Source organism: Colobus angolensis, unplaced genomic scaffold (genome assembly GCF_000951035.1).
Source record: "Colobus angolensis palliatus isolate OR3802 unplaced genomic scaffold, Cang.pa_1.0 Scaffold75, whole genome shotgun sequence".
Lineage (NCBI taxonomy): Eukaryota > Metazoa > Chordata > Mammalia > Primates > Cercopithecidae > Colobus > Colobus angolensis.
The window spans coordinates 4676871-4704861 of NW_012121265.1; the positions used below are offsets into that span (position 1 = coordinate 4676871).

A 27991-nucleotide genomic window follows, 5' to 3' on the forward strand; every position below is an offset into this window, starting at 1 on the left:
GTGGTTCAATCATGTCTCACTGCAACCTCAACCTCTGGGCTCAAGTGATCCTCCCACCTCAGCCTCCCCAGCTGCTGAGACTGTAGGCACATACCACCATGCCCAGCTAATACTCGTATTGTTTGTAGAGATGGGGTTTCTCCATGTTGCCCAGGCTGGTCTTGAACTCCTGGGCTCAAGTGATCCTCCCACCTCAGCCTCCCCAGCTGCTGAGACTATAGGCACATACCACCATGCCCAGCTAATACTCGTATTGTTTGTAGAGATGGGGTTTCTCCATGTTGCCCAGGCTGGTCTTGAATTCCTGGGCTCAAGTGATCTGCTAGGGTTGCAGGCACGAACCATTGCACTTTGCCCTTAGTAGATTTTCTTATACCAGTTTTTACAGATGAAGAAATGAGCCCGGAAAAGTGCCCAAAGTCCAATTTTCAGTCTAGAATTTAGACTCTGGGTTCTCTTGCTCCCAAAGCCCATGTCTTTCTACTCTATGATGAACAGTAGGGCAGACAATTCAGCCATGATAACAGAAGGCAAAGTTAAACACATGTAGGAGTGCAAGGGAGAAGAGGTTAATTTAAAATACAGTGATTTATTTGATTGATTTCAGATTTCTGTTTTGCCTTTAGTTATTTGCTCTTCCTTAAAATTCGGCAAAATATCCAAGATACATGTTAATAAAATATTCTCTCCTCAATCAATGTAGCCCTCTTTTTATGTCATACAAGAATTATTTCTGTAGGTGCCTAAGATTTCTGGGAAAAGGGAAACACTGTGGTGAGATAGTATTGTTACAAGGGAGTCATATTTGTGTGCAAAGATCTGGGATGTTTCCTAGTTCTGATACCTGTTGACTTTGATCTTGGTACAGAAAGTCATTTGGCCTCTGAGCCTCGGTTTGATCACCATAAAACTAGAAGAATGATGTTGTCTATTTCAAAGGGTCAGAGAAGAATCAAGTTTAAATACTTTGTGGAAGAGCATATAGCAAAAGGACCACCCTGAGAGATTCACAGCAGCTATTAATACACTAAGGTTAATGCAGTAGTCCAGATTCTCTTTTCAACTTCTCATAGGGTCCTGGCCAAGTTACTTAATCTCTCTGCAGTTGAGTTTATCCTCTTGTACAAAGGGAATAGTAATTCCTCTGAAGACAGAAAAATCATGGTTAGATTAGTAAACAATTTTTTTTAAAGAATCCCTTTGAAAATGTTCAGGTCTTCATTCAACTGCTAATAATGTCATATTGCATATGTATGTCTAGCCATCTATACATGCAGGTATATTTTGTTCTGGAGAAAGAACACTTGTTTTTAAAGAGCTTCCCAAAGGAATTTGGACCTCCAAAAGGAAATAAATGCATATGTATCCTAATTTGTCATTGTGGACAGTGAATAGTTTATCCTGCCCTCCTGATTAGCTCTTCATTGCCCTCTCCCCACACCGTTTTGTTCTGTTTTTTAATTGTGTCTCTTTATTGAGGAATAGTTTACATACTGTAAAATGTATTCATTGTATGTGTACACTTCGATCATTTATATTGCATTTATACAATTGTGCAACCATCACCACAGTGTAGACTTAGAACTTTTCCATCACCCCAAACTGACTGCTCATTTGCAGTTAATGTTACTCCCATCTACCTCATCCCCGTTTTGAGCAGCCACTCATCTACTTTATATCTCTTCAGTTTTGCCTTTTTGAGAAATTTCGTATAAATGGGATCATACAATAGGTAATCTTTGTGTCTAGCTTCTATCACTTAATAGGGTCATCTGTGTTGTTGCCTGTATCAGTAATTTGTTCCTTTTTATTGCTTAGTAGTACTTTGTTATTTGAATGTTTCACATCTCATTATCTATTCACCACTTAAGGGTCATTTGGATTGTTTGGGGCTATTGTGAATAACACTGCTATGGAACTTTCACATAGAAGTCTTTGTGTGGGCATATGTTATCATTTCTTTTAATTCAATATCTGGGAGTAGACATACTGGGTTGCAGGGTACCGTATATTTATATTCATGTTTTTGAAAAACTGCCAAAGAGGTTTCTGCAGTAGCCGTTCCATTTTACATTCCCACCAGCAATGTATGAGTGTTACACTTTCTCCACATCCTCATCAACACTGGGTCTAGTCAGTCATTTTAATTATAGCCATCATAGTGGGTGTATAGTGGTATTTCATTGTGGTTTTCATTTTATTTCCCTAATATGACTTGTGAAATTCAAAATATTTTCATGTGCTTATTAGGCATTCATATATCTTCTTTGGTGAAGTGTCTATTTGAATTGTTTGCCCACTTTTTAATTGGGTTGTTTGGCCTGTTATTATTGAGTTGTAAGAGTTCTCTAAATAATAAATAAATACAAATCGTTTTTCAGGTATACGATTTGCAGAAATTTTCTCCCAGTCCATGGTAGATCTTTCCATTTTCTTATAATGTCTTTTGAAAAGAAGGGGATTTTAATTTTGATGACATCTAATTTATCAATTTTTTTTCTTTTATGGATTGTGTTTTTGGTGTAGTAGTTAAACCTTTGACTAAACCAAAATCACAAATATTTTCTCCTATGTTTTTGTCTAGAAGTTTTATGTTTAGTTCTACAATCTATGAGTTAATTTTTTATATGGTGTGAGGTAAGGGTTTAATTGGATATAGATAGCCAATTCTCTCAACATCATTTGTTGGAAAGACAGTCCTTTCCCCATCAAATTGCCTGGTACTTTATTGGAAATCAATTGACTATAAATGTGTAGGTTTAGTTTTGAACTCTCTTCTATTCTATTGATCTGTATGTCTATCCCAATGCCAATGCCATGCTGTCTTGACAACTTATAGCTTTCTTGTAAGTTTTGAATTGAGGTAGCTTAAGTCCTTCGACTTTATCCTGTTTTTCTTTTGCAAAAAATGTTTTACTCTTCTAGGTCCTTTGCCTTGTCGTGTAAGTTTTAGGACCAGGTTGTAAATTTCTATGAACAATTCTGCTGAGATTTTTGTAGGGATTGCACAAAATCTATAGATTAATTTAAAGAGTGGTTAAGTCCTTTACAGATGCATGCATTTACAGATAACATTTACATAGTACTATTAAATAGCGAAGACTTCTTTAAAGTTTTTGCAATTAATTCCTTGTAAGGAGATGAGAAAGCAGTATCTGTGAAAAGCCAATATGCACCTACCCTGGGATATTGCACCTGTATTTTTATTCTTAATTTTATTCTTCTCATTAAAAGAAAGAAGTTGCTGTTCTGTCTTTTATGTTTCAAGCAGGTGGTCAAAGGGACCTAGAACATTAGAGTATAATGGTTTATTTCTCCCTAAACTAGTTTATGCACCCTTACTCAGAAGGATAAGCTGCTGACCCTTCCTCTGACATTGCACATGTGTTTAGAGCAGCATCTGTGAGCTCAGAAGCCTCGCAGTTAGTAAGGCTGTAGGGTTACAGGATGTTCTCATTTGTGCAGGGTGGCTTTGCACAGACTTGTATAGAGCCCTCTAGGCTTTGTGAAGCTGCTTGGGCAGACTGATTTATTCACCTTTGCCTGGAATACATATTTATGGCCAAGGCACGCCCTCATTATCCTGCCTGTTCATGATGCTGCATCAGGAGAAAAGCCTTCTGGAACAGGTGAGTGTTTAACTTAGAGATCAAGCCAGTCCAGTTGCATTGGGAACCTCTCCCAGTTGAGGGTGAAAAAAACAGTAGACGCAAAAAAGCTGAGTCAGCCTCTGCACTGCCTTTCTGCAGGAGCACGACAGGGAACTTGCGTGATTCTGCCTCTCCCTTCCACCCATGCACCTACCACGTAAGCAGCACATCTCTGTTACTCCCTTTGGCTTCCTCATCTCTTCATCCACCCTCAGGTTTGTGGTTTTGGTACCACCCAGACCAGTGTTTTCCCATCTCATGGTGATCTGCATAGACTCATTTCAGTGCTTATAAAATAAAGACACTCATATCTGGGCCCCACCTTAAGGCCATCGAACCCATTTTTAAAAGGCTCCTTGGGTGTTGCTTATGCACAATAAAGTTAGAAAACTCCTGATCTAAAGCAACCCACCACCCTCCAGGTGTTTGTATATCCTTAGTCTGAATTACCATCCACCAGAGCTGTGTTTGGGAGAGTCTTAGGGACTGGAAAACAATTTGCTTATTCCTTTGGGGGTTCTAAGCACCATCTCTGAATCAAGTTAGATCTTTTAAGATAAAACAAGAAACAAAACTACACACGTAGTCCTTGGTAGTTTAACTTCCTCTATAGAAGTGACTTCATTTACTGATCTTTCGGTGCTACATCTTTGATATTTCTCAAGGGTCTATATGAAAAACAACTACTTAAATACTTCCTATCATCAGTGAAATTCCTGTGGAAGATGTTTTTCTGTCCCGTAACTGAGGGTCCCTGTATGAGAATCCCTTTAACAGGGTAAACGTGTGGACCTTGAGTCGAGCTACCTGGGTTCTAACCCTAGCTCTGTCTTCTGGAAGCACGGTGGTTTGGGTAAAACAATTTCGTTTCCTTGCTTGTAGAACAAGACTGTAAAATAGCAGCTGCCTACCTCATAGGGTTGTTGTGAGTCACTTAAAGTCTTGATACAAAGCGTTACACAGAGCAAGACCTTGTAGAACTTCAGCATGCAATGACTGTTACTAACTTAGAATCAGGAAATCTCGCCTCTGTAGTGACAAGTGTGTGCGGCCATTTTTTCAAACAGCGAGACTTTGGCAGCCCATCAGTTCCTCTTTTGCCCTCATCTGCTAAGAAGCTCACATCACAACAAACATGTTTGCCTGAGCTTGGGTCTTTTGATTTTTAAGGTTCTTGATCAATTGTTTTAAAATCATGGCCTTCTCTGATAAGCATCAGATAGTCCTTTTTGAAAGTAGGCAGAACATAAGTTATAAATGGATTAAGGTTGACCTTCAGGGCCGTCTTCCCATCTCCTGGGCTCATGTCACAAGTAGAGCACTCCTAAAGAAAGGGAGGCGGTAAAGGAAAGAAACTAAAAGGGATAGTCAGCAGTCCAAGAGCTAAGCAGGTTATCAGATGAGCAGATTTTCTGTCCAAGGATGGATTCTAGAATTACAATTCTCTTTTTCTATTCCCAGGAGCATATTACATGGGCTCAGGGCTTAGGGCCTCGAATTCTCCTGGGTAACAGACACAGAGGAATCATTGGTTAAACTCCATTTTCTGCCATCAAGAATGTTCTTTCTCTACCAAAATTGCTTTTCTGTTAACACTACTATGTGAGCTTGTAGAGGGTATGGGATTTCATACAGAAATGTAGAATTTTACAGCTGAATAGGACTTGAAATTATCTAGCCCAGCCCTTTGCATTTTTCAGATGTGTGTCCTGAGGCTTGGAGATATGAAGTAGTGACATATTTGAGGCCCTATGGATAGTAAATCGAGGTATGATTCTCGGACTTCTTGATTCCAAAGCTTGTAGCCCTTTCCCTCTACCTCATGTTCACAAAGAATTCAGAACTCCTTTCTGCTTTTCCAGACAAAGAGTTTCATCAAAAATGTTGTGACTTACACTAAATTTGCATTAGAGTAGGTGCTATTTCCTCAGAATCCTGGCTTGTATGCTAATGTTCATACTTCAGTTTAGAGATTAACTAAATAGCAATAATAACTACAGATGTCTGATTTAACCAGGACTGTTAAAGGCAAACAATTTTTTGCACTTCGAATGTGTAGGCAGGTACTTTGTAAAACTCACCTAAATAAGCAAATTGTCAATTCTTCATAGAGTTTCATGCTAGCCACAATGTAGTCTTTTTACAAGAGCATTTTGAATATGTGAAAATGCAGAAATGGGGACGTGATTTTTTTAAAGGAGCAGGGTACAAAGATAGATGAGGAAGAGCAGTGATGGAGCTCTGGCGAGCTCTCTAACAGCACCTCTGGCCACTCAGGCTCAGGCAGGATCTCTGCCAGTTGTGCGTCTGGGACCAGGTATCTGGTAAACCAGCCTTCGTGCAGTCACCTGCCACAACAAAGCTCCTGCTGGGCTTTAAAAGTTTACAGTCAACAGCAGCCTCTCTGCAATAAATTGCATACTTATTATCTGTTTCTTATATGTGCACTATTTAGTCTTTCATTTTGCTCATGATCTGAAATACTTTTCCTTCTCCTAAAAATAACTCCAATTTAAATGATTTTGATTCAGCAACATCTGATTTTTGGTAAATTTGCATATGTGCTGCCGTCTGTGTTCAGCTCTGTTACTTTTCCTGGTCTTGTGCACATGGCTTCTCTTTGAACCGTCATGGGTGCCTATGTAAGGAGAAATGAAACAGAAGGGTGGCTCACACATGCAAAGGAGGGGCTCCTTTGTCTTGAGCACCTGACCCTGGAGGCCCTCAAGCCTGCACTGCTACAAAAACAGAAAGACTCCTGAATGCCTTTTGACTCTGGCTCACCGAATGTGTTGACATGTTCGGCATCTTGGGATGAAGGAAGTGCATAGGTCAAGACATCCCTGGCATTACAGTGGGCTAGGGTTAGGTTTTTTAGCAGTGTTTTCTTTTTATATAATTATTTTATTTTATTTTTTTTTAAGTTCCGGGGTACATGTGCAGGATGTGCAAGTTTGTTACGTAGGTAAACATGTGCCATGGTGGTTTGCTGCACCTAGCAACCCACCACCTAGGTATTAAGCCCAACATGCCTTAGCTCTTTTCCTTAATGCTCTTCCCTGCCCACCCTCCCCCAACAGGTTCCAGTAAGTGTTATTCCCCTCCCTGTGTCTGTGTGTTCTCATTGTTCAGCTCCCACCTGTGAGAACATGTGGTGTTTGGTTTTCTGTTCCTGTGTTAGTTTGCTGAGGATAATGGTTTCCAGCTTCATCCATGTCCCTGCAAAGGACATGATCTCATTCCTTTTTATGGCTGTAAAGTATTCCATGGTGTATATGTAGTAGTGTTTTTTACTAATGATTTATAGAGCAAAGTCCTGCCACATGGGGCCTTGATGTAACTTCCATTCATCTTGTGAGTTGATAGAACTCTTATAAGTTGATGTAACTTCCATTCATCTTGTGAGTTAATAGAACACAGTGACTCTCCTATGCCTGCCCAGGGCATCCAGAGAGCCTTTTACTGGCATCCAAACCACACTAATGTGCCTTCTTTTTGTGAATGACCTTGGGACTGTCTCTGAGCAGAGAGTTATACATTGTTATTCCTACTATTATTATTATTACTTTCTGCAGTGTGTCACACCATCTTCAAAATGTCTTTTGGTCATCACACCAGTATCACTGTGAGGTAGTTACAGCAGTGACATAATGTATGGTTAGTAGTGGTGGTACTGGGTAAGAACACTCTCTCCAGAGCCAGACTACCTGGGTTTGCATCCTGGTCCCGCCAGTTCTAACTGTGACTGTAAAGGAGTTATAAAATCTCTCCAGGCCTCAGCTTCCTCATCTATAAAATAAGGAGAATAATACTTCCTGCCTTCTTAGGTTATTGTGACACAAATTGACTAAATGTTTATGGAGTATGTAAAAGAGTAATTGACACAGAATAATCAAAATAACATCATCACCAGTACTACTATCAATGTCAGCAGCAGCAGCAGCATCACCATCATCACCACTACATCGTGATCACTACCACATCACCATTACCATCATCATCACCATCATTGTCTTCATCATTGTCATCACTGTCACTATCATTATCATCATCTTCACCATTATCACCACCACTACTATCATTATCACCATCACCATCACTACCATCATCACCCCACCACCACTCACCATCATCATCACCACCCCACCACCACTCACCATCATCACCATCACCATCACCATCACCACCACCACCACTCACCATCATCATCACCATCACCACCACTATCATCACCATCATCATCATCACCATCATCACCCCACCACCACTCACCATCATCATCATCACCACCACCCCACCACCACTCACCGTCATCATCATCATCACCACGACCACCACCACTCACCATCATCACCACCCCACCACCACTCACCATCATCATCATCATCACCATCACCACCACCATCATCATTATCATCACCATCACCACCACCACCACTCACCATCATCATCATCACCATCACCATCACCACCACCACTCACCGTCATCATCATCATCACCGTCACCACCACCACTCACCATCGTCATCATCGTCACCATCACCACCACCATCATCACCATCATCATCATCTCTGCTTTACAACAGAGGTTCCAAGAGCTTGTGATCTGCCCAAGATCCCATTTCCAGTACAGGCTGGGGTAAACACTCAAGTTCAGGTGTCATGGCTCCAAAAGAAATGAACTTTCTTTCCTCTTGGTCTTGATTTTATTACACAGCAACAAAAAAATATATTCTTGTTATCAAGGGTTGAGATGATATAGCTGCAAAGAAGAATGTGAGGGTCCCTTCCTTTACTTCTTCCGGGCTCCCACCTCTTGCTCCAAAGGTAACCATAGCAAACTAGTTGGGGTACGTTCTCCCTGTCTTCTCTCTAAGAAGGGCACACATGTAAGATCAATATACATACACATGTGTGTCCTCATTGATGTAAATAATCGTAAGAGTGTCTGCCTTACAGGATTGATGAGGGGGTTGAAGAAAATTATGTTTTTAAAGCACTTAACATGGTGCCAGGCAATATACTGGGTTCCTAATAGTGCTCTCATCTACTGTGTGGGGTAAGTTCTATTATTTCTACCCATTTTATTGATGTGGAAGCTGAAGATTAGAGAGATTGTCACATGCACAGGATCACACAATACTGAAACTGGATTTGAATCCAATTAGCTTGTGTGGTTATTTTATAGGTATTATTTTTCCACTTGATTTTTTTCTCTTAGTAATATTAGCTTGAACCGTTTCCATGTGTGTACATGTGAGTTTACATCAGTCTTGTAATGGCTACATGTGAATCAATATTCTAAGTACTTCTTTATTGGGGTTGTTGTTGTTTGGTTTGGTTTGTTTTTGAGATGGGATCTTGCTCTGTTGCCCAGGCTGGAGGGCAAGTGGCATGATCTTGGCTCACTGCAGCCTCAGCCTCCTGGGCTCAAGCAGTCCTCTCACCTCACCCTCCAAGTAGCTGTGACTACAGGTGTAAGCCACCATGCCTGGCTAATTTTGTTCTTTTTTTGTAGAGACAAGGTCTCACTTGTTTTGCTCAGGATGATTTTGAACTCTTGGGCTCAAGTGAGCCTCCTGCCTAGCCCTCCCAAAGTGCTAAGGTCAGAAGCATGAGCCACTACGCTCAGCCTTGAATTGATTTTTGTATAGGTTGTGACTTAGGAGTCTATATTTTGTCTTTCTCTAAGTGGAGAACCAGTTGTCCTCTCTATTTATTGAGTAATCCATTATTTCAGCTCATGTGAACTATTACCTTTATCATAAACTGAATTCCCTTTTACGTATAGCTATGCAGCTGATCCCTCTCTTCTGTACTGTTGATTATTTTCTGCACCCACACCCGTACTAAAGTACTGTAATTATTTTAGACTTAGAAAAAAATTTTGTAACAGGAAGGGAAAATCCTTCTTTATTGCTGTTCTCTTTCACAAAAAAAATGTATTTTTTGTGTGTGCATTTATTCTGTCATGTAAACTTACAGAAGCAGCCTGTCAAGGTCTATAGAGAAAATTCCTGTGGGTGTTTAGACTGGGTGTTGCATTAATAGGTTCATTTTTGATAAATCAGCATCTTTACAATATTTAGTTTCTCCATCTAGAAATATCATATATTTCTATTTAGGTCTATTATGTTCATCAGTTAAGTTCCATAATTTGCTTTATGTAGATCTTACATTGGAGGGTTTATTACTTGTTATTACAAATGGGATCCCATTTTCCCATTACATTTACTTAATTTTTATTGCTAGTGAATAGGAAATAATGGTTTTTATATGTTAATTTTTTATTTAGCCATATGACTCAATTTTTGTATTCGTGATCTTTATACTTCTTTTTCCTGACATCACATTGGCCAGGAGGAAAACAATGTAGAATGATATTGGTAAAAGTGTACATCTTTGTCTTGTTTGTCTCTTTCCTGTCTTTCATGAGAATGCCATGAAGGTTTCACCACTAAATATGATAAATACACTTGATCAGCTTGAAGACATTTCTTTCTATTTATAGCTTACTGAGAGGTATGCTTTTCGCTGCAGATGACACTATGCTCTTGTCAATGGGCCTTTATTTTTTCACTTAACATTTTCCTCAAGAGTCCAGAGATTGCCCGGACTAACTTGGACCTCCCAGCACTGGCATCCTGGTTTAGAACTGAGCACTTAGGACTGAGTAATGTCTTCTTTCTTCCTCCTTTCTGCTCACATTTGACCTCAGATGTTCTACAGGCAGGAGCTACTTTGTGTTGTTGATATTTCCTGCCTTCTCTCACCACTCTCCCCCAGCCCTACACTTCCTCCTGCAGAAAAGTAAAACATTTTACAAATAAATAAAAAGTAGCATGTGGCCGGGTGCGGTGGCTCACACCTGTAATCCCAGCACTTTGAGAGGCCGAGGCGGGTGGATCACAAGGTCAGGAGATCGAGACCATCCTGGCTAACACGGTGAAACTCCATCTCTACTAAAAATACAAAAAATTAGCCGGGCGTGGTGCCAGGTGCCTGTAGTCCCAGCTACTGGGGAGGCTGAGGCAGGAGAATCGCGTGAACCTGGGAGGTGGAGCTTGCAGTGAGCCGAGATTGCACCACTGCACTCCAGCCTGAGCGACAGAGCCAGACTCCGTCTAAATAAATAAATACATACATACATACATACATAAAAGTAGCATGTGGACAAGGGCAACAGCACCACTTCTGGAATTTTCTTGCAGGCACCACTGAAAAGATTTTTATTCCTAACTTCTAATTTAAATAACTTCAATTTTTTTTTCCACCTGATTATCTTAAATGGCTCACCACCACCTCACGCACTGGTTGCTAAGCGGATCTTGTAGTTTTTACAGGAAGGTATGAGAAAGGGATTACCACCTGACATCTGATTTCCTGTTGCAGTTTCATGCAGGTTCTGATGCAGGATGCAGCCATTTTTAACTCTTTCTTGGCCACTGCCTTGTACATGGTTAATGCAGAAGAAATGTTTCGATGGTGAATTGATGGAAACGATTTAATCAGAGTCCATCTGAGAGCTCTTAGGTGGCGATGATTTTTTGCTAGGCTGTGAATGAAAGGATTTGTTCTTGCCAGGCGTGTATGTGGAGTGTGACTCTAATGTGATTTGGCACCTGTCTAGAAAATTGTCCCTGTATCCAGTGACACTTTGCTTCGGGGAAGTCAATACCTGCTGTGATGGCATCTGTCATATTTAGGAATGTGAAATGCACATAAATAATGCACAGCCACCTTAGTAAAATGCCTTCTCCAGAAAACTCTTCATGTAAGCCACTGGCAAAAGATTGTTGCAAGCTGCATAGAAGAGACTTTGGGCCCCCTTTGAGATAAAAGCAGTGGATTATGTATTTTACTATAGCCTTCCTCACCTTGATGTCATTGGGGTAGATTTTATTATTTTCAGATTGTTTAGCCAAGAAAGCAAGAACCTGCTAAATATCAGTGTCATTTATTTTTGGTTGGTTTGTTAGAAACAGCATTAGCTCCCAACAAGGTGGGGTTTTGGGGAGATGGAGTGACTCATCTCAGGCATATGGCGTGTTACTGGCAGCCATCCAGGTCAAGAGGGACACATAGAAGCCAGAAACGCTGAGAGGCAAGGCAGCCCCTCCAGGCAGCCACGGGTAGCTGGCCTTTGAGCCCCTCCCAGTTTCAATGAAGTTGGCTTTAGCTTCCGGGGCTGTTGGTGTAGGAAGTTTGGTCAATTAGACAATTATTTTTCCTTTTTCAGCATCTTTTCTTTTCTTCTAAATCCTCAAGTCCAGAAAAGATTCTGGACTCCATGACAAGGACTAGACTCAACATTCCCTACCTTTTCTCTTGCAGGCAGGTGACAAACATTACCATCCCAGCTGTGCACGATGCAGCAGATGCAACCAAATGTTCACAGAAGGAGAGGAAATGTATCTTCAAGGTGAGGCAGACTCAAGAACACTAGAAGTTTTCCCTGCTGGGGGGAAAGGAAATCTTGCTATGTTTGTTTCATTGTTTTTAGACAAGGAGGCATGTTATTAGCTGTGAGGCTACCCCAATCCAAGAAGATTATGGCCAAAAGTTACCTCATCAGTTAGTATTAATCAGCCAAGCAACTGACATGCTGGCAGTGAGCCCCTGAGGCTGTTCACGAATGAACTTGTGATGCTGGCTTAATCAAATGAATAGGACTCGACATTTGATGCCTCAGATGTGAGGGAAGAGTGAAAATTAGCAATACCTCCTCTCCAGTTCTTCCCAGGAATATGCTTAGGAAACAAAAGATTACAAGAGAATTTCTAGAAATGTCTGAAATGTTACTCATTTGATGGCTACTTTTTTTCTTCTCTTACTGTCCTGTGAGAAGGGCTTTTTGAGGCCTCCTGGGCTGCTGTTCTTTGAGTTTTCAAGAATAAAATCTCATATTTGATGAATTATGTCACAGACTTGGTTCACCCCATTAAGATGATTAACTCTTATACTGAGAGAGAGAGAGGGACAGAGAGAGAATGGGAGATAACAAGAGAGAACCCACTCTCTGAAAGAGAAATTTCTGGTATCAAAGAGGTACTTTTTACCAGGGAGCCACTGGAATCCCAGCACTTTGGGAAGCTGAGTTGGGAAGACTGCTTGAACCAAGGAGTTCAAGACCATCCTGGGCAACACAGGGAATCCTCAACTGTATTTATTTATTTATTTATTTATTTATATATATATATGACCATATATATACATGTATATGAAATAGACCATATATATGTGATCATAGTTTTTATGAAACTGATTATATATATATATATGTATATATACACACACACACACACACTACACATACATGATCAGTTTTTATGTTCTCTGAAATTCTGGAACTTCTCAGAGAGGCTTTAAGAGAGGATTCGCTTCTAGTCAAACAGCACCATCTGTGCAAGCATTTTACTGTTTTTAGCTGGAAAAGAGTTACTAATCAAACAAGGGTTTTTCAGTAAAATTAGCAAAACCCATAAAAGCTGTTGCTCATTCCGTTGTGGTAATTACTGAGTCTCAACTACCTGTGCATGTCATTTCTTGATTTCTCTTTGCAGATAGCACGATGTGTACTTGTAATGTGTGGTTGGCTTTTCTCCCTCAGTTTTGTTTTTAGGCAACTTAGAAAAATCTACAGAAAGGATTCTTGAGTATTAAAGCAAAGCCTGGCTACTCTCCCCTTTAAAAAGGCTTGCTATGTGAGAAATTGACAACCCAAACTTCTTTTTGGCTTTAGAGTGATCACTCTGAAAAACTGTGATTAAAAACATCACAGAATTTTGAAAGGCCTTATGAAGGCAAGTGACAAGCACCCGCATCTGTGGCCTCATGCGGGATTTATATGACACATTTTCCACAGACAACAGGCCTTACATCTGCAGTGGCAATAGGCAGGTGTCACTCTGCATTTCCCCGCACAAAGCAGATTTATTCTTTATTTGGTCTGTGGGCTTAGATTTTAGCCTATCAATTCTGGCACTCAAAAACGACACAGGAGTGCCAGTCAACACTGTCTCTGCTGGAAACAGAGACTCAGAGGCTCCGGGTGCAGCTCTGCAATTCAGAGTGGTTCTGGAGACTGGAGAGAGAAGGTTTCAAGCTGTGCACGAATACAATACATTCGGGCTACGAATAAATGGCTATCTGTTAAGGCTGCATTTGGAATTCTAGGGATTGCTCTAAACCTTCTGGAGTTGTGCTTCAGAAGCCTTTGCGTGCCCTCTTGGCACATCTTTGAAGAAAGAGCAGTTTCATCTTCTTCAGCATCTGATGTTCTGTCCGAGTCACATTCCTTGTGTGCCTGACCTCTGGAGAACAACAGTGCCATTGTGCGCAGACCCGGTGTCCTGGCCAGTGACTCCTGCTCAGCAGAACCTTCACAGCGAATGCTTCTCCTGAGCCTGCACCTGACCCCTGGGCCCTCCACATTCAGAGGATTTCCTGTGCTTTGTAGTCAGCCTTTGAGCCGGAGTTAGTGCTGAAGAGACCTATACATCTGTCTGCTTTTTGTTTGATTTTTTTGTTTGTGTATTTTGGCCCTGGGTTAAGAAGATGGAAAAAGTTGTTAAATAAGGATTAAAGAATTATGCTGATATAAAATGTATTTTTTCTTGCCATTAATTTAATGTTAGTTTAGCTCAGTGGTGTGAAATAACTCATGAGTTATTTTAATTTGGTGATTTTCAAGTATGCCCAGGTTGTTGCTTAAAAGAGATAAAGATTTTGGCCGGGTGCGGTGGCTCACGCCTGTAATCTCAACACTTTGGGAGGCCAAGGTGGGTGGATCACTTGAGGTCAGGAGTTCCAAAGAGCCTGGCCAACATGGCAAAAACCCGTCTTTACTAAAAGTATAAAAATCAGCTGGGCATGGTGGTGCACACCTGTAATCCCAGCTACTTGGGAGGCTGAGGCAGGGGAATCGCTATAACCTGGGAGGCGGAGGTTGCAGTGAGCTGAGATTGTGCCACTTACACTCCAGCCTGGGAGACAGAGCGAGACTCTATCTCAAAAGAAAAAAAAAAAATAAGGTAAAGATTTAAATCATGAAATTTGGAAACTCTGATATTCATACTGTGAATTTGATTTCTGTAATTTTTGCTTTCAGCATAGTAACTTTATTTTCTTAAGTCTTCTTAAGTGCTCATTTAAGTTCTGTCCATCCCTACACTTGAATGTGTCCTTACGTGAACATATCAACCTTACCCATAATCATATAGATGACATATTTTGTATGTATCTAGTCATATAAAATCATACGAGGAGGCATTGGATTCTTACAAGATAAGAGCTTCTGTTGGAGATAAGTGTTTTGTTTAATTCTGTGATGCTGGTACCATGCGTTAAATTGCTTCATAATACAAGAAAGTGAGACTGTTGACTCAGGAACAGAAAATAACACCTAAATAGTTACTTTACTACTTTAAAAGTGGAGACTTTTTAGAAAATTACTTAAAAGGTTCAAGGCCAAAGGAAATTTTTGGATTTATAATTTAACTTTCACTCTTTCTGCTAGTTGGTTTAATTTCTCATTTCTATGTAGGTGACTGTGTATAATTGAATCAATGAAAAATTCAGAAAGTTTTGCTTCTGGATGTAGACTATCTGGTTGACTTTATTCCCCTCAGCTAAACTGGTTGGTTGTTTTGATGTTAGATAAACAATGCCTACTATTTGTTAAATTAAATGAAACTTGTAGTAAGCACTCAGGCATTCCTTTTAAAGGATGATATAAGGTTTAACAATAACAAGACACGATTAAGGACTAAATATCTCTTGCATCAAAAGACTCATGCCCAGTTAGTGGTCTCTGTGGTCTAGAATTATGACCTTTATCAAACAAGCTTCGGCTAGATCAGGAAAACTTGCTTAGACTTTGGACATGTCTGATTTTTGTGTTATGATTTACTTGGACAAAAACCAATAACACCTTCCTATGATGGGGAAAGAGGGATAGGAGCCATCCTCAGAAGTGCTGTCTAAGAGGACTTTGTATCTTTCCATCCTGGCTCTTAGCAGTGCATTCTGTCTTCTCAGGTTCCACCGTTTGGCATCCCGACTGTAAGCAATCTACGAAGACCGAGGAAAAACTGCGGGTAAGAACACAATTAAAACATGACACCAGCTGCATTTGTAGGCCATACGCTCATAGTCACTAATTCTTGGGGTTAGGGTTTAGGTGAAATTACTTTTTACTGACTTTTTCCCTTATAGCAAACTAAGTTCAAAGGCCATTTGGCTAGGGAAAGGGGTCCCCTCTTACCTTAAATGTACTGTGGTTTTTGTTCCAAATGCTTGTGTTAGACAAAGTAAGCCTTGGCCTCACTAGTCAGCTTCTTAGAAAAGCATTCAAGGGAAAAGTCAAATCATGCAGATGGTAAAACAATAACTCATCAGGTTCCAGGTGCAGCACCTGCTGACCTCACCAGACTGTTTTGGTGCTTAGTCTATAATGCACTACTCTGACCCCAGCTCTACATTAGTACATTCTACTGGTCTCTCATTTTACTGAATCCAAATTCACCAGAATAGACTCTAAAAGCTGATGGCTTGTCAGATGAAACCTATGGGGAAAATAATAACGAACCAAGATAGGTAAATTAATCAATTCTCAGAACACCTCCAGATGACGATATTTTATGTTTCAGAAGCAAAGCACTGTACACAGTTGTAAAACCATGATCATAATCTCTATCCTGTTCAGATACCCCATTTTTCACGTGGGCTAGGAAGTATTTTTCAGTGCAATAATCAGACTGAATGAATCCCAGTGCCTTGGGTAACCTAACTTAGTGGTACCCATAGAAAAACTGGAGTTTGACTGCACCCTGTTTACTGTCTCAGGGAAAAGAATGGCCTGGATTTATTTTGGAGGCCAGCCTCTAGCGCGTAGTATAATCTCTTCTCGATCTGCCATTAGCAGGCATCAGAAGCTATGTATGTAATCCCCAGCGGCAGCACGGTCAGTTTATTGATGGGGTCTAGTCACTGATGTGTGACTTGTGAAGGGCTGACTTGGCTTTGGAGCAGTGATTATCAGCGAGACCCACTCGCTCTGCCTTTTTTCAGATCCCTTTGCCTGCTGCCTTGGGAATTACAGCTCTTATTTTCCTAGTGTGTTTGCTTTATTCTGTGAATGAACCACACGTATGCACAGGAGATATTTTTCCTCTGTTTTTTGTTTTTTCTTTTCCTCCTCAATTCACATCCATCAATCAGATGGAGATATTTTACCATTTGGATATTTTAGGAACTTGTCCCTTCGCTGTGACCCTGAACAAATGCAGTGCTTTTAGAATGCAAAATTATTGTGAACATACTTAAGTTGAGAGGGGAGGGGGGAAACACTTTTTCTCTGAATAACTGAATAAAGGTAAGAACAGCTGAAGAGGAATTTGCCCACCAAACTTAGGGTGGTTTCGCTCTCTGTTTTTGACGCACAGACTCCTGAAGTCCATCAGCCGGATGGTCACACACAGGCATAGTCACCTGGTTGTGGGCTCTACACTCTGGAATTTTTGAGAAACTATGGATGCTTTGGAAATGAGTTACCTTTAATAAAATATGAGAACATAAATGATCATCCTTATTGTGACTTTTATCATAAGAATGTAAAGTTCACAGCATAGCTTGAGGATGCTGCCCAGAAACCACCCAAGTAGCTATAGTAGTTTGTACTCTCTCTCTAATGTTGCTTTTGGGTTTTTTAGTAATCATTTTAACTTCATCTCTGATGAAGTCTTTTGGGAGATGAAGAGAGGAATGCTAATGAGGCCAGACTGAGTGGAATGTGGGCCTTTTCTGTATCAGGATTGCTTGAGCTTGCAGATCATGTGACTAAAATGATTTTTAAAAAACAACAGTACTCTGATTACATCTTGATGGAAAACTCTCTGCATAAGCTTATGAAAACAACTAGTGAAATACTTCCACCTATTCTGGCCAAGAGGAGCTCTTGTTTTCTTCCTTTAGTAAACCTTCCAGAGAATTCTAAAGCTCTTCTCCTAAACCCAGCATTCACTATTTAGGAGGTCAGGAGAGTGCTCTGGGTCACTGTCTTTGGAAAGCCCAGAAGTGAGGAAGAGGCTCCCAGGTGCCCAGACCCGGGCTTCACACTGATGTTGGTGGGGGTTAAAGGGAATAGGTTTTGAACAGAGAAATGCATCTTGTACTCTCTTAAGGGTGTGTCTACACATCACAAATCTTGAGCCAGGATTTCCAGGCCTTTCACTTTTCACATTAGTGCAGTTTCCACAGTGAAATGAAAATGTTTTAAGAATCTTTCGGCAACCCCACTGAGTAATCCACATTTTTGATATTTAAGAACTCATGGGGCATTTGTAACAACAGATTCTCAAGAATGCCTCTCAATTGGCTTCACTGGCTTCTTACTCTTTATATATTATAAGAATGTCTAAGCCAAAAGAAATGGAGAGGAATTGAAAGGGGTTGGAGCTTAGATAAATATACTGTAACTTGAAGACCAGTTAATATGCTTTTAAACATGGGCCCAAAAATTGACCCAAAAAATCCGCTTGTACATCAATGAAAGGATCCCACTTTATGTTTACTATCAAGTTAGTTTTCACTAAGGTGTTTTTTTTTTTTTTAATAATACTTCTGATTTTAGGCTATTTCTGTGTTCATTCTTCCCTTTTCTCATGTTTCATGGCAGCTGCCAAACATTCGGCGTTCTTCATCCGATTTCTTTTATCCCAAAAGTCTGATTCGACGCACAGGACGGTCTCCGTCTCTGCAGGTTGGCGCTGTGTCTAGGCTGGGGCTCAAAGCCACTGTCCTGGGCCCAGGCTTCTGTTGCTTTTCCCCCGGGCTGCTTTTCTCATATAACTTCTTCGGCTCCTGCAGAAAGCAGATGCTTTTCTCACACCACGAGCGCCTCTCACACTGACTCTGGCCGTTGTCTTCTTGGATGGATGTTTTCATTCAGAGCAGCAGCTAAAGCTTTGTGTCTGTAAAGCAAGCACATCAGAAGCTGCCTTTTGGTCCTGTGTTGCCACGTTTGTTCACTGCACAAGTATCTGCTGAGCACCCAGGTGTAGAACTGGGCTGAATGTAGCAGATCGAGGCTCATAGGCGAAGAAAGACGGGTAAATAATTATAAGGGTGGTACAGAAACCCATCCCAGGCTACGGATCGCAAAGGCCACGCTCCTTGGAATGTCAGATGAGGAAAAGGCCTCCAGGGTCGCTTCCTGGGAGAAGTGGTCTTGGAGTTGATTTTTAGAGGCTGGCTGAGATTTGACCACGAGGGGATGAGGAGAAAGTGGCAGACCTGATGAGGAGATGTGAAGTGTGCAGCTGAGAAAGGCAGTGCTTGGGTAGGGAGTAGTTTCACTCAAGAAAGGAAGAGTGAGGCCGAGTGCAGTGGCTCACGCCTGTAATCCCAGCACTTTGAGAGGCGGAGGCAGGTGGATCACTTGAGATCAAGAGTTCAAGACCACCCTGGCCAACATGGTGAAACCCTGTCTCCACTAAAAGTAGAAAAATTAGCTGGGCATTGTTGTGGATGCCTGTAATCCCAGCTACTCGGGAGACTGAGACAGGAGAGTTGTTTGAACCCTGGAGACAGAAATTGCAGTGAGCCAGGGTTGTGCCACTGCACTCCAGCCTGGGCAACAGAGCAAGACTCTGTCTCAAGCAAAAAAAAAAAACAAAGGAACAGTGAAGTGGGAAAGGAAGAAACTGAGAAACAGGCACCTACTCTATGGAGGCTGGGGGATTTATGTACAATCTCATTTGCTCTCCCTAAGAATTCCTGCAAGGTAGCTCATCTTATTCCCATTTTACAGATGGGGAGACTGAGACCCATCATAGTTAGGTAACTTCTCCAGAATTACTCTACTGGTAAGTGGAAGAGCCAGGATTGGAAAACGTGTTTCCATGAGCCCATCACTCATATTCATTCTGCTATAGTGCAAGGGGACAGTGAGAGAAAAACCTGAAAGAAGCAGAAGAAGGAGAACATTAAATACTGGCTAAGGCTATTGTCAGGGGGCCACTGATGGAGTATAAGGAAGAGAGCAGTGCCACCTGCCCAGGGCATCCTGCAGGAGAAGGGAGAGGACTCAGCCAGCCCAGCAGAGGAACAGCCAAGCTGGAGATTATGCTGCATGCACAGACCTGACCTTTAGGGGTTTCTGAGAATCAGTGGAAACCTTGGCCTGTTAAACTAGAAGGGACTTTCTACAATCTCATCTTGGCTCAGATGAAACCTGTTCTCTAGCTCTGCTAACAATTCAGGGTTGCACTGCAGCACTTTGGCTGGGCTGTGTGCCTGTACGTTCTGTGCCTGTCAGAACTGCACTAACTAACGATAAGAAAAGTTTGAGTTTCTATTTTTGTTAAGCCTTCACGTTCTTTCATTGCACGATGGAAAAGACAAGTGTAGAAGCTTAGAATAGAAGAGAATCTTTTAGAGGTCAACCCCCTGAGTTTCCTCATTGATAGAATGAAGTCAGATGGGCTGGGCATGGTGGCTTATGCCTGTGATCCCAGCACGTTGAGAGGCCAATGTGGGCAGATCGCTAGGGCACAGGAGTTTGAGACCAGCCTGGGCAACATGGCAAAACCCCTATGTACCCCTCCAAAAATACAAAAATTAGCCAGGCATGGTGGTGCATACCTGTATTCTTAGCCACTCAGAAGGCTTAGATGGGAAGATCACCTGAGCCTGGGGAGGTTGAGGCTGCAGTGAACCAAGATCATGCCACTGCGCTCCAGCCTGGGAGACAGAGTGAGACTCTGTCTCAAAAAAAAAAGCGGACAGATACAGCAGCATGTCTGAGACCGCACAGGCTGTCATAAACAGCAAGCCAACTGCATACTTTGGTTCTTGACCCCAGGCCTTGGTGCCTTGCATTGTCCCGTGATACTGGGTTCCTATGATATGATGTATTTTTCGTACAAGCTTCATTCTGTGTTAAAAGTTTCAGCTCCGGTGGCAGAATTTCCACACACAGTGAAGCCAAAGTCGCACGAATCCAGAGGAACAGCCAAAGATTGTCCCCACTGCAAATGAGTGTTGCTCAGAATTAGTGCTTCCACTTGGCAAGAAGCCACTTGTTCAATACCTTTTTTTTATTATTATTTTTTTTTCCAGTAGTATACTCTTAAATAGTATTACATTTTGTTAGCCTGTGGCTACAAGCAAGTAATACATTTTCATGACTTGAAGAAAAATGCCATCATCAAGTGTGAAATTTTTTAGTTTGCCCCAGACCTTTAAGCTTGAGAGATTTGGAGCATCTTGAGAGAGAGGGAGTGAGAGAGATCCGTTTACAACTTCTCTCCTCCTGTCTTGTTGTTCAAACGGGACATCTGATTCCTATTATCCAGCTGTAACTATCAATGAAGTCAACTTTAGCTCCATCACAGAAAGTTGTAAACAGCTTGGGACCTGGCAGAGAAAATGGGCTTTGTGGCAAGATCTCCCTTCACCCGTTGGCAATTGAAGAACCTTTAAAATGCCAGAAAACTACAAAGCAATGCAGTTCTCAAGTCACAGATATTTTATCTTTTAAGTACTCTGGCTACACAGCAGCTCATTTCCCACCACTTAAAACTGACTACCCTTAGGTATTAGATAAACTCTCTTCCTTGCAGGGACATTCAGCACTCTGTGCTTCAGAAATAAGTCCTGGTTTTGTTGTAGAGGATAGTAAAATCTGTAGCAGGAAAGTCATTTTGTTATCTAGATTGAGAATGAGCTCCATCTTTTCCTTTTGCCTGAATTACAGGTAAAAGAAAATGATGAAAATAGAATTACCTGAGAAAAACATATTCTGGTTCCACTCATTTGGAAGTTTTCTATGAATAGCAAATTTTGTCTACAGGTAAACGCAGTACTGAGCATGTATAATTCATTATAGATAAAGCACATGATATTCCCAGGACCAAGTCTTTAATAATCTGGGGGTGTCACTTGCTTTCATTCTAAAAGGGAGTTTTTCTCAGCTATGCCTTTGGAGGTTAAAGCATGAATTGACTGACCTACAAAATGGGCATGACTTTTTTCTTTGAAACTAATATTTACCTATTATAACATATGCACTTGTCAATCTATGTTATACCAAACAAATACCATGTGTATATTTTTAAAGGAGCTAATTTGAGGCTTTATGTCTGTCTAGAGCAAGCAATGTTAGTGGTGTTTTGATTTTTGTTTTGTTCATGTCACTACGGTACATACTGTTTTACTCCCAGCTTTCACTTCGTTCAAGTATTTCATCCTTTTGAGGGTGTCTTTACAATTCATCAGACAGCTGAATGTAGAGGTGTAAAGATTTATACTGGAAAGATCACATGTAGTAAAGGCTAATGGCATTTGTGAAACTGTCTCCAGAGAAGTGGTATGTGCCCACAGCACCCTCCTGCCTCCTCTCCAAACACAAAATTCTTTTTTCCAAGGGAGTTGATTTCACTCTTTCTTTGCTTAGCAGCGGGCATTCAGTATGTGCAGGTTTTAAAAGTATTCCTTCTTCTGCAGCTGCTATCACCACCTTGTCTAATGAACTTCAACAAAAACCCAAGGCAGGTACTGTCAACATCAACAGGATTTAGTATAAGGTGTCAGTCACCTTATATCAGTAGTTGTCCCGTCAGTGTTCGTAAGATCATTCTGATCTGGTTGCCAGATGCCTGTAGTTTCTCTCTCCTTAGAGCATGGCTTTGGATAAATGCAAATTAGATGAATATAGTTGTTGCATCCCTGCTCCTGCTGAATGGGGGGAGGGCAGGGACTACAAAGTGCTTCCCAGCACTGTCCTTCTAGGAGACCCATGTGCATGGTGGGACCATAATGGAAAGTAAATGGAAAATGTCATTTTTCTACTTACTCAACCAGCAGATCTCTGGTAAGTGTTTTTTAATGGTTAGTGTTTGAAGAATGAAAAGAGCTGGAGTGGAAAAAGAAGAGGATGTCTTCAATTAATTTTCATTCTGTGACTGTGCCTTCTGGATGGTAGGACAGATGGACAAAATCAAGGCATAGGGGAAAAATAGCTGAAAGGTATTTCGAGGGCTTTTCAAAGAAATTTCATGAAGAAAACAAAAAGATGTGCTTTTTAAAGCATTTGGCTACTTATTTGTAATTACCATTTTTTATCTCTCCTGTTGAACTGCTAGTCTTCTGGTGAGGCGTCTCTTTGTTAATGTGTGTGTGTGTGTGTGTGTGTAAGGAAAGTAAAAATAGTTGTTGAAATCAAAAGTAAAGACATGAAAGTGTGCTGGGAGATAACTATAGAGTAAATGGACCCCTTCATCATGAGAGACTGAGTGATAACAGCTATATCAACAAGAAGGTTCTTACCGAAGGCTCCTTTCTTCCTTTTGCCAAAATAAGGTTTCAACTACTTGCCTAATCTCACTGGCAAAATCCTCTGAGTAATCACAACCATATATAATTCTTTCTCTATCTACCTTGCCTGCTTTCTTCATCCCACCCCACCCCACCTCCATGCCAAAGATGGTATCAGAAGATGCCAAAGATAGCATCAAAAGAAAGAACTGAATTTTTCCAACTGCACTTTCAAGTTGGTTTTTCTGCAAGGAAAAGGTGCTTAAATGAAAGGAAATAAATTGTACCTGCTTTTAGCATGTTAGCCATAAGTCCTTGCTGTTTCCTTTATTCTATAGCAGTGGGCTTACCTTTGGTGATAAATATTTGAAATTGTATGCATTTATAACATAGATCAGAGAGTAATTTTGTTCACTGTAACTCTCATAGAGAATTCCAGAAACAAGGCTGCCGACCCATTGGGTTATTGAGTTCAGTTCATAATTATTGGGTCACTGTTGTTACCATGGACATCTGAATGGGTAGAAATGGTAATTTAGATTAAATAACTACATGTAAGGATCATCAGTTACATGTCAGGATCACCTGTAAAATTCTATGATGACCAAAGAGGTGATGATAGGTAATGACAGGGTTGGGGTAATGGTAAAGAAGAAATTATCAATGGGATTTGAAAGTGGGACAGCATGTCAGTAAGTTAAGTGCTTTCAAGGTTGAGATGGTTTCTGTCTGAGTGGATGTATGTTATTGTGTTGGAGAACAGCTCTGAGCCTTTTGAAGATATCTTACCCATAACAGCAAATTATGGATTCATTAGGAAAAGAAAAATAACAGGCCGGGCGCGGTGGCTCAAGCCTGTAATCCCAGCACTTTGGGAGGCCGAGACAGGCGGATCACGAGCTCAGGAGATCGAGACCATCCTGGCTAACATGGTGAAACCCCGTCTCTACTAAAAAATGCAAAAACTAGCCGGGCGAGGTGGCGGGCGCCTATAGTGCCAGCTACTCGGGAGGCTGTGGCAGGAGAATGGCATAAACCTGGGAGGCGGAGCTTGCAGTGAGCTGAGATCCGGCCACTGCACTCCAGCCTGGGCGACAGAGCAAGACTCCATCTCAAAAACAAAAAAGAAAAAGAAAAATAACAGCTGGAAGAATAAAAAGGGTTCTTTTAATAAACAAGATGTTAATTTGAAATTCAACATGTTTAGAATTCTAGATGTTTCAAATTGAAATGTAAAATTCTAAGTATCTAGGATTAAAACTCCAAAAAATAATCATTCGATTTTTAAAAAGTAATTTTATGATTTTCATAAAGGAGAGCCTGCTAACTCCCTGCAGTTGAGCAAATACACTTTGAGAGACATTAGAGACCGTGGCAAAAAGCAGGCAATCCATGCGTGTCACGGAAGCCTTGAGCACAGTTCAGTAGGCAGCAAACCAGGAACTGTCCTGGCAGATAAGACAGACTGTGCAAGGTCATCGTCATCGGCATGGGAAGGGCATTAATTACTAAAGTTAAGACACAGTCACTGTCTCCAAGAGCATTTGGAATCACTTCACAGAGTCCTCAAGGAGGGGAAGGCAATCTCTCAGCTCCTGGCAGGACTGCTGCCCCATATACTGTGATGAATTGCTTCACATATCTGTGTTCTGATGGGAAGGAGTCCAAGTGCGGTAGCTGTAGAGAATGCCGGGGAAGCCTAGTTCTAGGTAGCTCACATATGAAAGGAATATTCATGAAGAGCAAAACAGAAGCGTTATTTGAGAATAACTGCCTAAGAAACCTAGTCTAATCCCAAGTGTCTAGAAAATGTTGACTACTTGCCATGTGCCCAGTAAGGTGCTTGGAGCTTTATATGCATTCTCTCATTTAACCCTATGACATAGTTATGCTGGTACACCTTTCTCCATTCTATACATGAAGAAGTTGAAGCTCAAGGAAGTTGAAAGAAAAAAAGAAAGGAAAAGAAAAAAGAAAAACTCATGTAACATCAAACAACTAGTAGAGTCCAGGTTTGAACTGTTATTTGGCACCAAAGTCAGCCTTTTAAGTGCACTGTATTACACTGTATTACATAAAATACATAGATGTGTTCTATCCCATTATTTCAATATAGACAGGTAAACAGAATTGGGCCATTGTAAGAAAATAAACAAGCAAGAATGCAACTTAACCCATAAACAAGATGCCCATGGATGTAAATTTTACCATAAACTTAGGAGGTCAGAATGAAGCAAAAACAAACAATGGTAAATTCAGTGAAAGAAAAAGCAGTTTCCGAATCTCCAAGTGTATTAGTCCATTTTCACACTGCTGTAAAGAACTGCCCAAGACTGGGTAATTTATACAGAAAAGAGATTTAATTGACTCACAGTTCTGCATGGCTGGGAAGGACTCAGGAAACTTACAATCATGGCAGAAAGCAAAGGGGAAGCAAAGACCTTCTTCACATGGCGGCAGGAAAGAGAGAGCATGTGAGTGCAGGAAAAACTACCGTTTATAAAACCACCAGGTCTCGTGAGAATTCCCTCACTATCATGAGAACAGCATGGAGGAAACCGCCCCCATAATCCAATCACCTCTCTCCCTTGACACATGGAGATTACAAATCAAGATGAGATTTGGGTGGGGGCACAGAGCCAAACCATATCACCAAGATACATCAGGGCATTTCTCAACACTAAAGTTTGAAGATGCAAGTAGCAGAGGGATGGCTCTAAGACAAGCCAGAACATCAGAAAATTTGATGACCAGTTTACCTGACTTTGAAAACTGCCTATTAAAACCTAAAATATTTATTTCTGCATCAGAGAACTTGGGGACAAGTGTATGTAAATTGGAGGTAATTTTGATCTGAAAACTTTTAAAAACCAAATGGGACTTGAGAAAATTCAAACTGTTGATTAACTTTTAAAATCTTTAGCTCAACAATATTAATAGTGTAAACAAGAAAAGATAAATGCTTCCAAGAAAGCCTGCATAACTCACAGGATCCTCTAATCCAACCAAGAAGGAAGGGAGAGGCCAGGCATTTTGGCTCACGCCTATAATCCCAGCACTTTGGGAGGCCGAGGCAGGCAAATCATGAGGTTAGGAGTTTGAGACCATCCTGGCCAATGTGGTGAAACCCCATCTCTACTCAAAGTACAAAAATTAGCTGGGTGTGGTGGCGCACGCCTGTAGTCCCAGCTACTTGGAAAGCTGAGGCACTAGAATCACTTGAACCCGAGAGGCAGAGGTTGCAGTGAGCCAAGATCATGCCACTGCACTCCAGGCTGAGCGACAGAGTGAGACTCTGTCTCAAAGAAAGAAGGGAGAGAGAAACTGAACTGAAATAGGCTAGTTCTGCCAAGAGAACTGCCTTTTCTGCTGGTGAAGCTCTTCATCCCCGGAAGGTGGCGTTAAAGACCCTTCCCTACATGTGCGTGCGTTGTTCTTCAGCTCTGTTTCTACCAGTACATTCAGTACAAGAGCAAATAAAACCATTTAGAGCCATCCCAGGTGCATCATTACAGCAAAGGCCGAAAGTATCCTTGCCCCACACTTGGCAAAAATAAGGATGAGTAACATACTAGTGACCTCAAAGCCCCAGTGTACACTTTGGCTGTTCACACAATGTCCTGGATGCTTGTTAATGAAAACAGGCCTTTGTCATAGCAACCCCAGTAACTGAAGAAATCTGATGCCCCTGCCGCATACCCTCTCCTTACCCCAACCCAGTGAGCTATTGCAGGTTCTTGCAGAGCTGGTGCAATAAAATATTTTCAGTTAGCAGGCATTCTTTTCTGCTACTTGATCTCAATATTTCTCTATTAGTTTTATCACATTTGTCCCATAGTTATGTTGATGGGAAATAAATGATCACACTCGCCCTGTAATATAGGCAAAATTTTACTGCAGGGCTTAAATGCTTGGGCTGTGGACCTAGAGTGTCTGAGTTCAAATCCTGACTCTTCATCCGTTTCCTACCTGTGTGGCTTGGAGTACTGATACTTTTTCCTTATCTGTAAAATAGGAATAGTAATGGAAGGTACCTCCTAGGGTTACTGAGAAGATTACATGAGATTAAGCCTGGGAAGCACTGGGCACAGGCCTGCCACATAGTAAGTGGGCAGTAGACATTCGCTGCCATTGATATTCTTGGGTTGCTACTTAAGAGATTTCATTTTGACATTAAATTTGGCAAATGGGAGTTCGGGAGTTCCTGGCCACTGGAAGCTGAAGGACTACCTGTGGTTAATAATTATCCCACAGAGATGGATGTAGGTTCAGCATTTTGAGGGGGTAGCATCTCCTTGTAAAGGTGGAATACATTTTGATTGCACCACTTCTATATTTTGATCACGAAATGGATCTAGAAATTGCAATTTATTATTATTATTTTTTTATGAGGCGGAGTTTCACTCTTATTGCCCAGGCTGGAGTGCAGTGGCACCATCTCGGCTCACTGCAACCTCTGCCTCCCAAGTTCAAGTGATTCTCCTACCTCAGCCTCCCAAATAGCTGGGATTACAGGTGCCTGCCACCGCACCCGGTTAATTTTTTTGTATTTTTAGTAGAGACGGGCTTTCACCATGTTGGCCAGGCTGGTCTCGAACTCCTGACCTCAGATGATCCACCCGCCTTGGCCTCCCAAAGTGCTGAGATTACAGGCATGAGCCACCGCACCCAGGCTGCACATTTCTTGAATAGTGTTACGTGAGTCTTTCCTCTTTCAACATACTCAGAGGTAGAATTTTCTCATATTGAGATATACCTGTGATTGCTATAACTCTAGCAGGAAAGCGCTTGTGCATGCCAGGTCCTGGGGAGGAGGCCCAGAAGTGATGGACCTGGTGCACCTCCACCTGGGTGTGGTGCAATTTCTCCCACCCGCTTCCACCCTAGCATCTCGAAGATACCAGGAGCATTGGCTGAAAAAGACTGATCACAGTCTTCCGGTGATGAATGTAATCACTGCCGGACCTGAATTGGCCAGATATGTTTGCCTTCATTGTTTCAACTTGAACAATATAGTGAGGCAA

The 27991-nt window shown here is 41.4% G+C and overlaps 1 protein-coding gene across 6 annotated transcripts in view; it reads left to right on the forward strand.

Moving 5' to 3' along the window:
* ABLIM1 (actin binding LIM protein 1) overlaps positions 1-27991 on the forward strand; it is a 264926-nt gene that overhangs the window by 192338 nt on the left and 44597 nt on the right. For 3 of the 6 annotated variants that reach the window (XM_011927831.1, XM_011927832.1, XM_011927836.1), the window contains 3 exons: positions 11985-12072; positions 15690-15748; positions 18328-18411. In XM_011927831.1, coding sequence (XP_011783221.1) covers positions 11985-12072; positions 15690-15748; positions 18328-18411 — 231 coding nt within the window. The remainder of the gene's footprint in view (positions 1-11984; positions 12073-15689; positions 15749-18327; positions 18412-27991) is intronic. The other 3 variants (XM_011927833.1, XM_011927830.1, XM_011927835.1) reach the window with 1 other exon arrangement.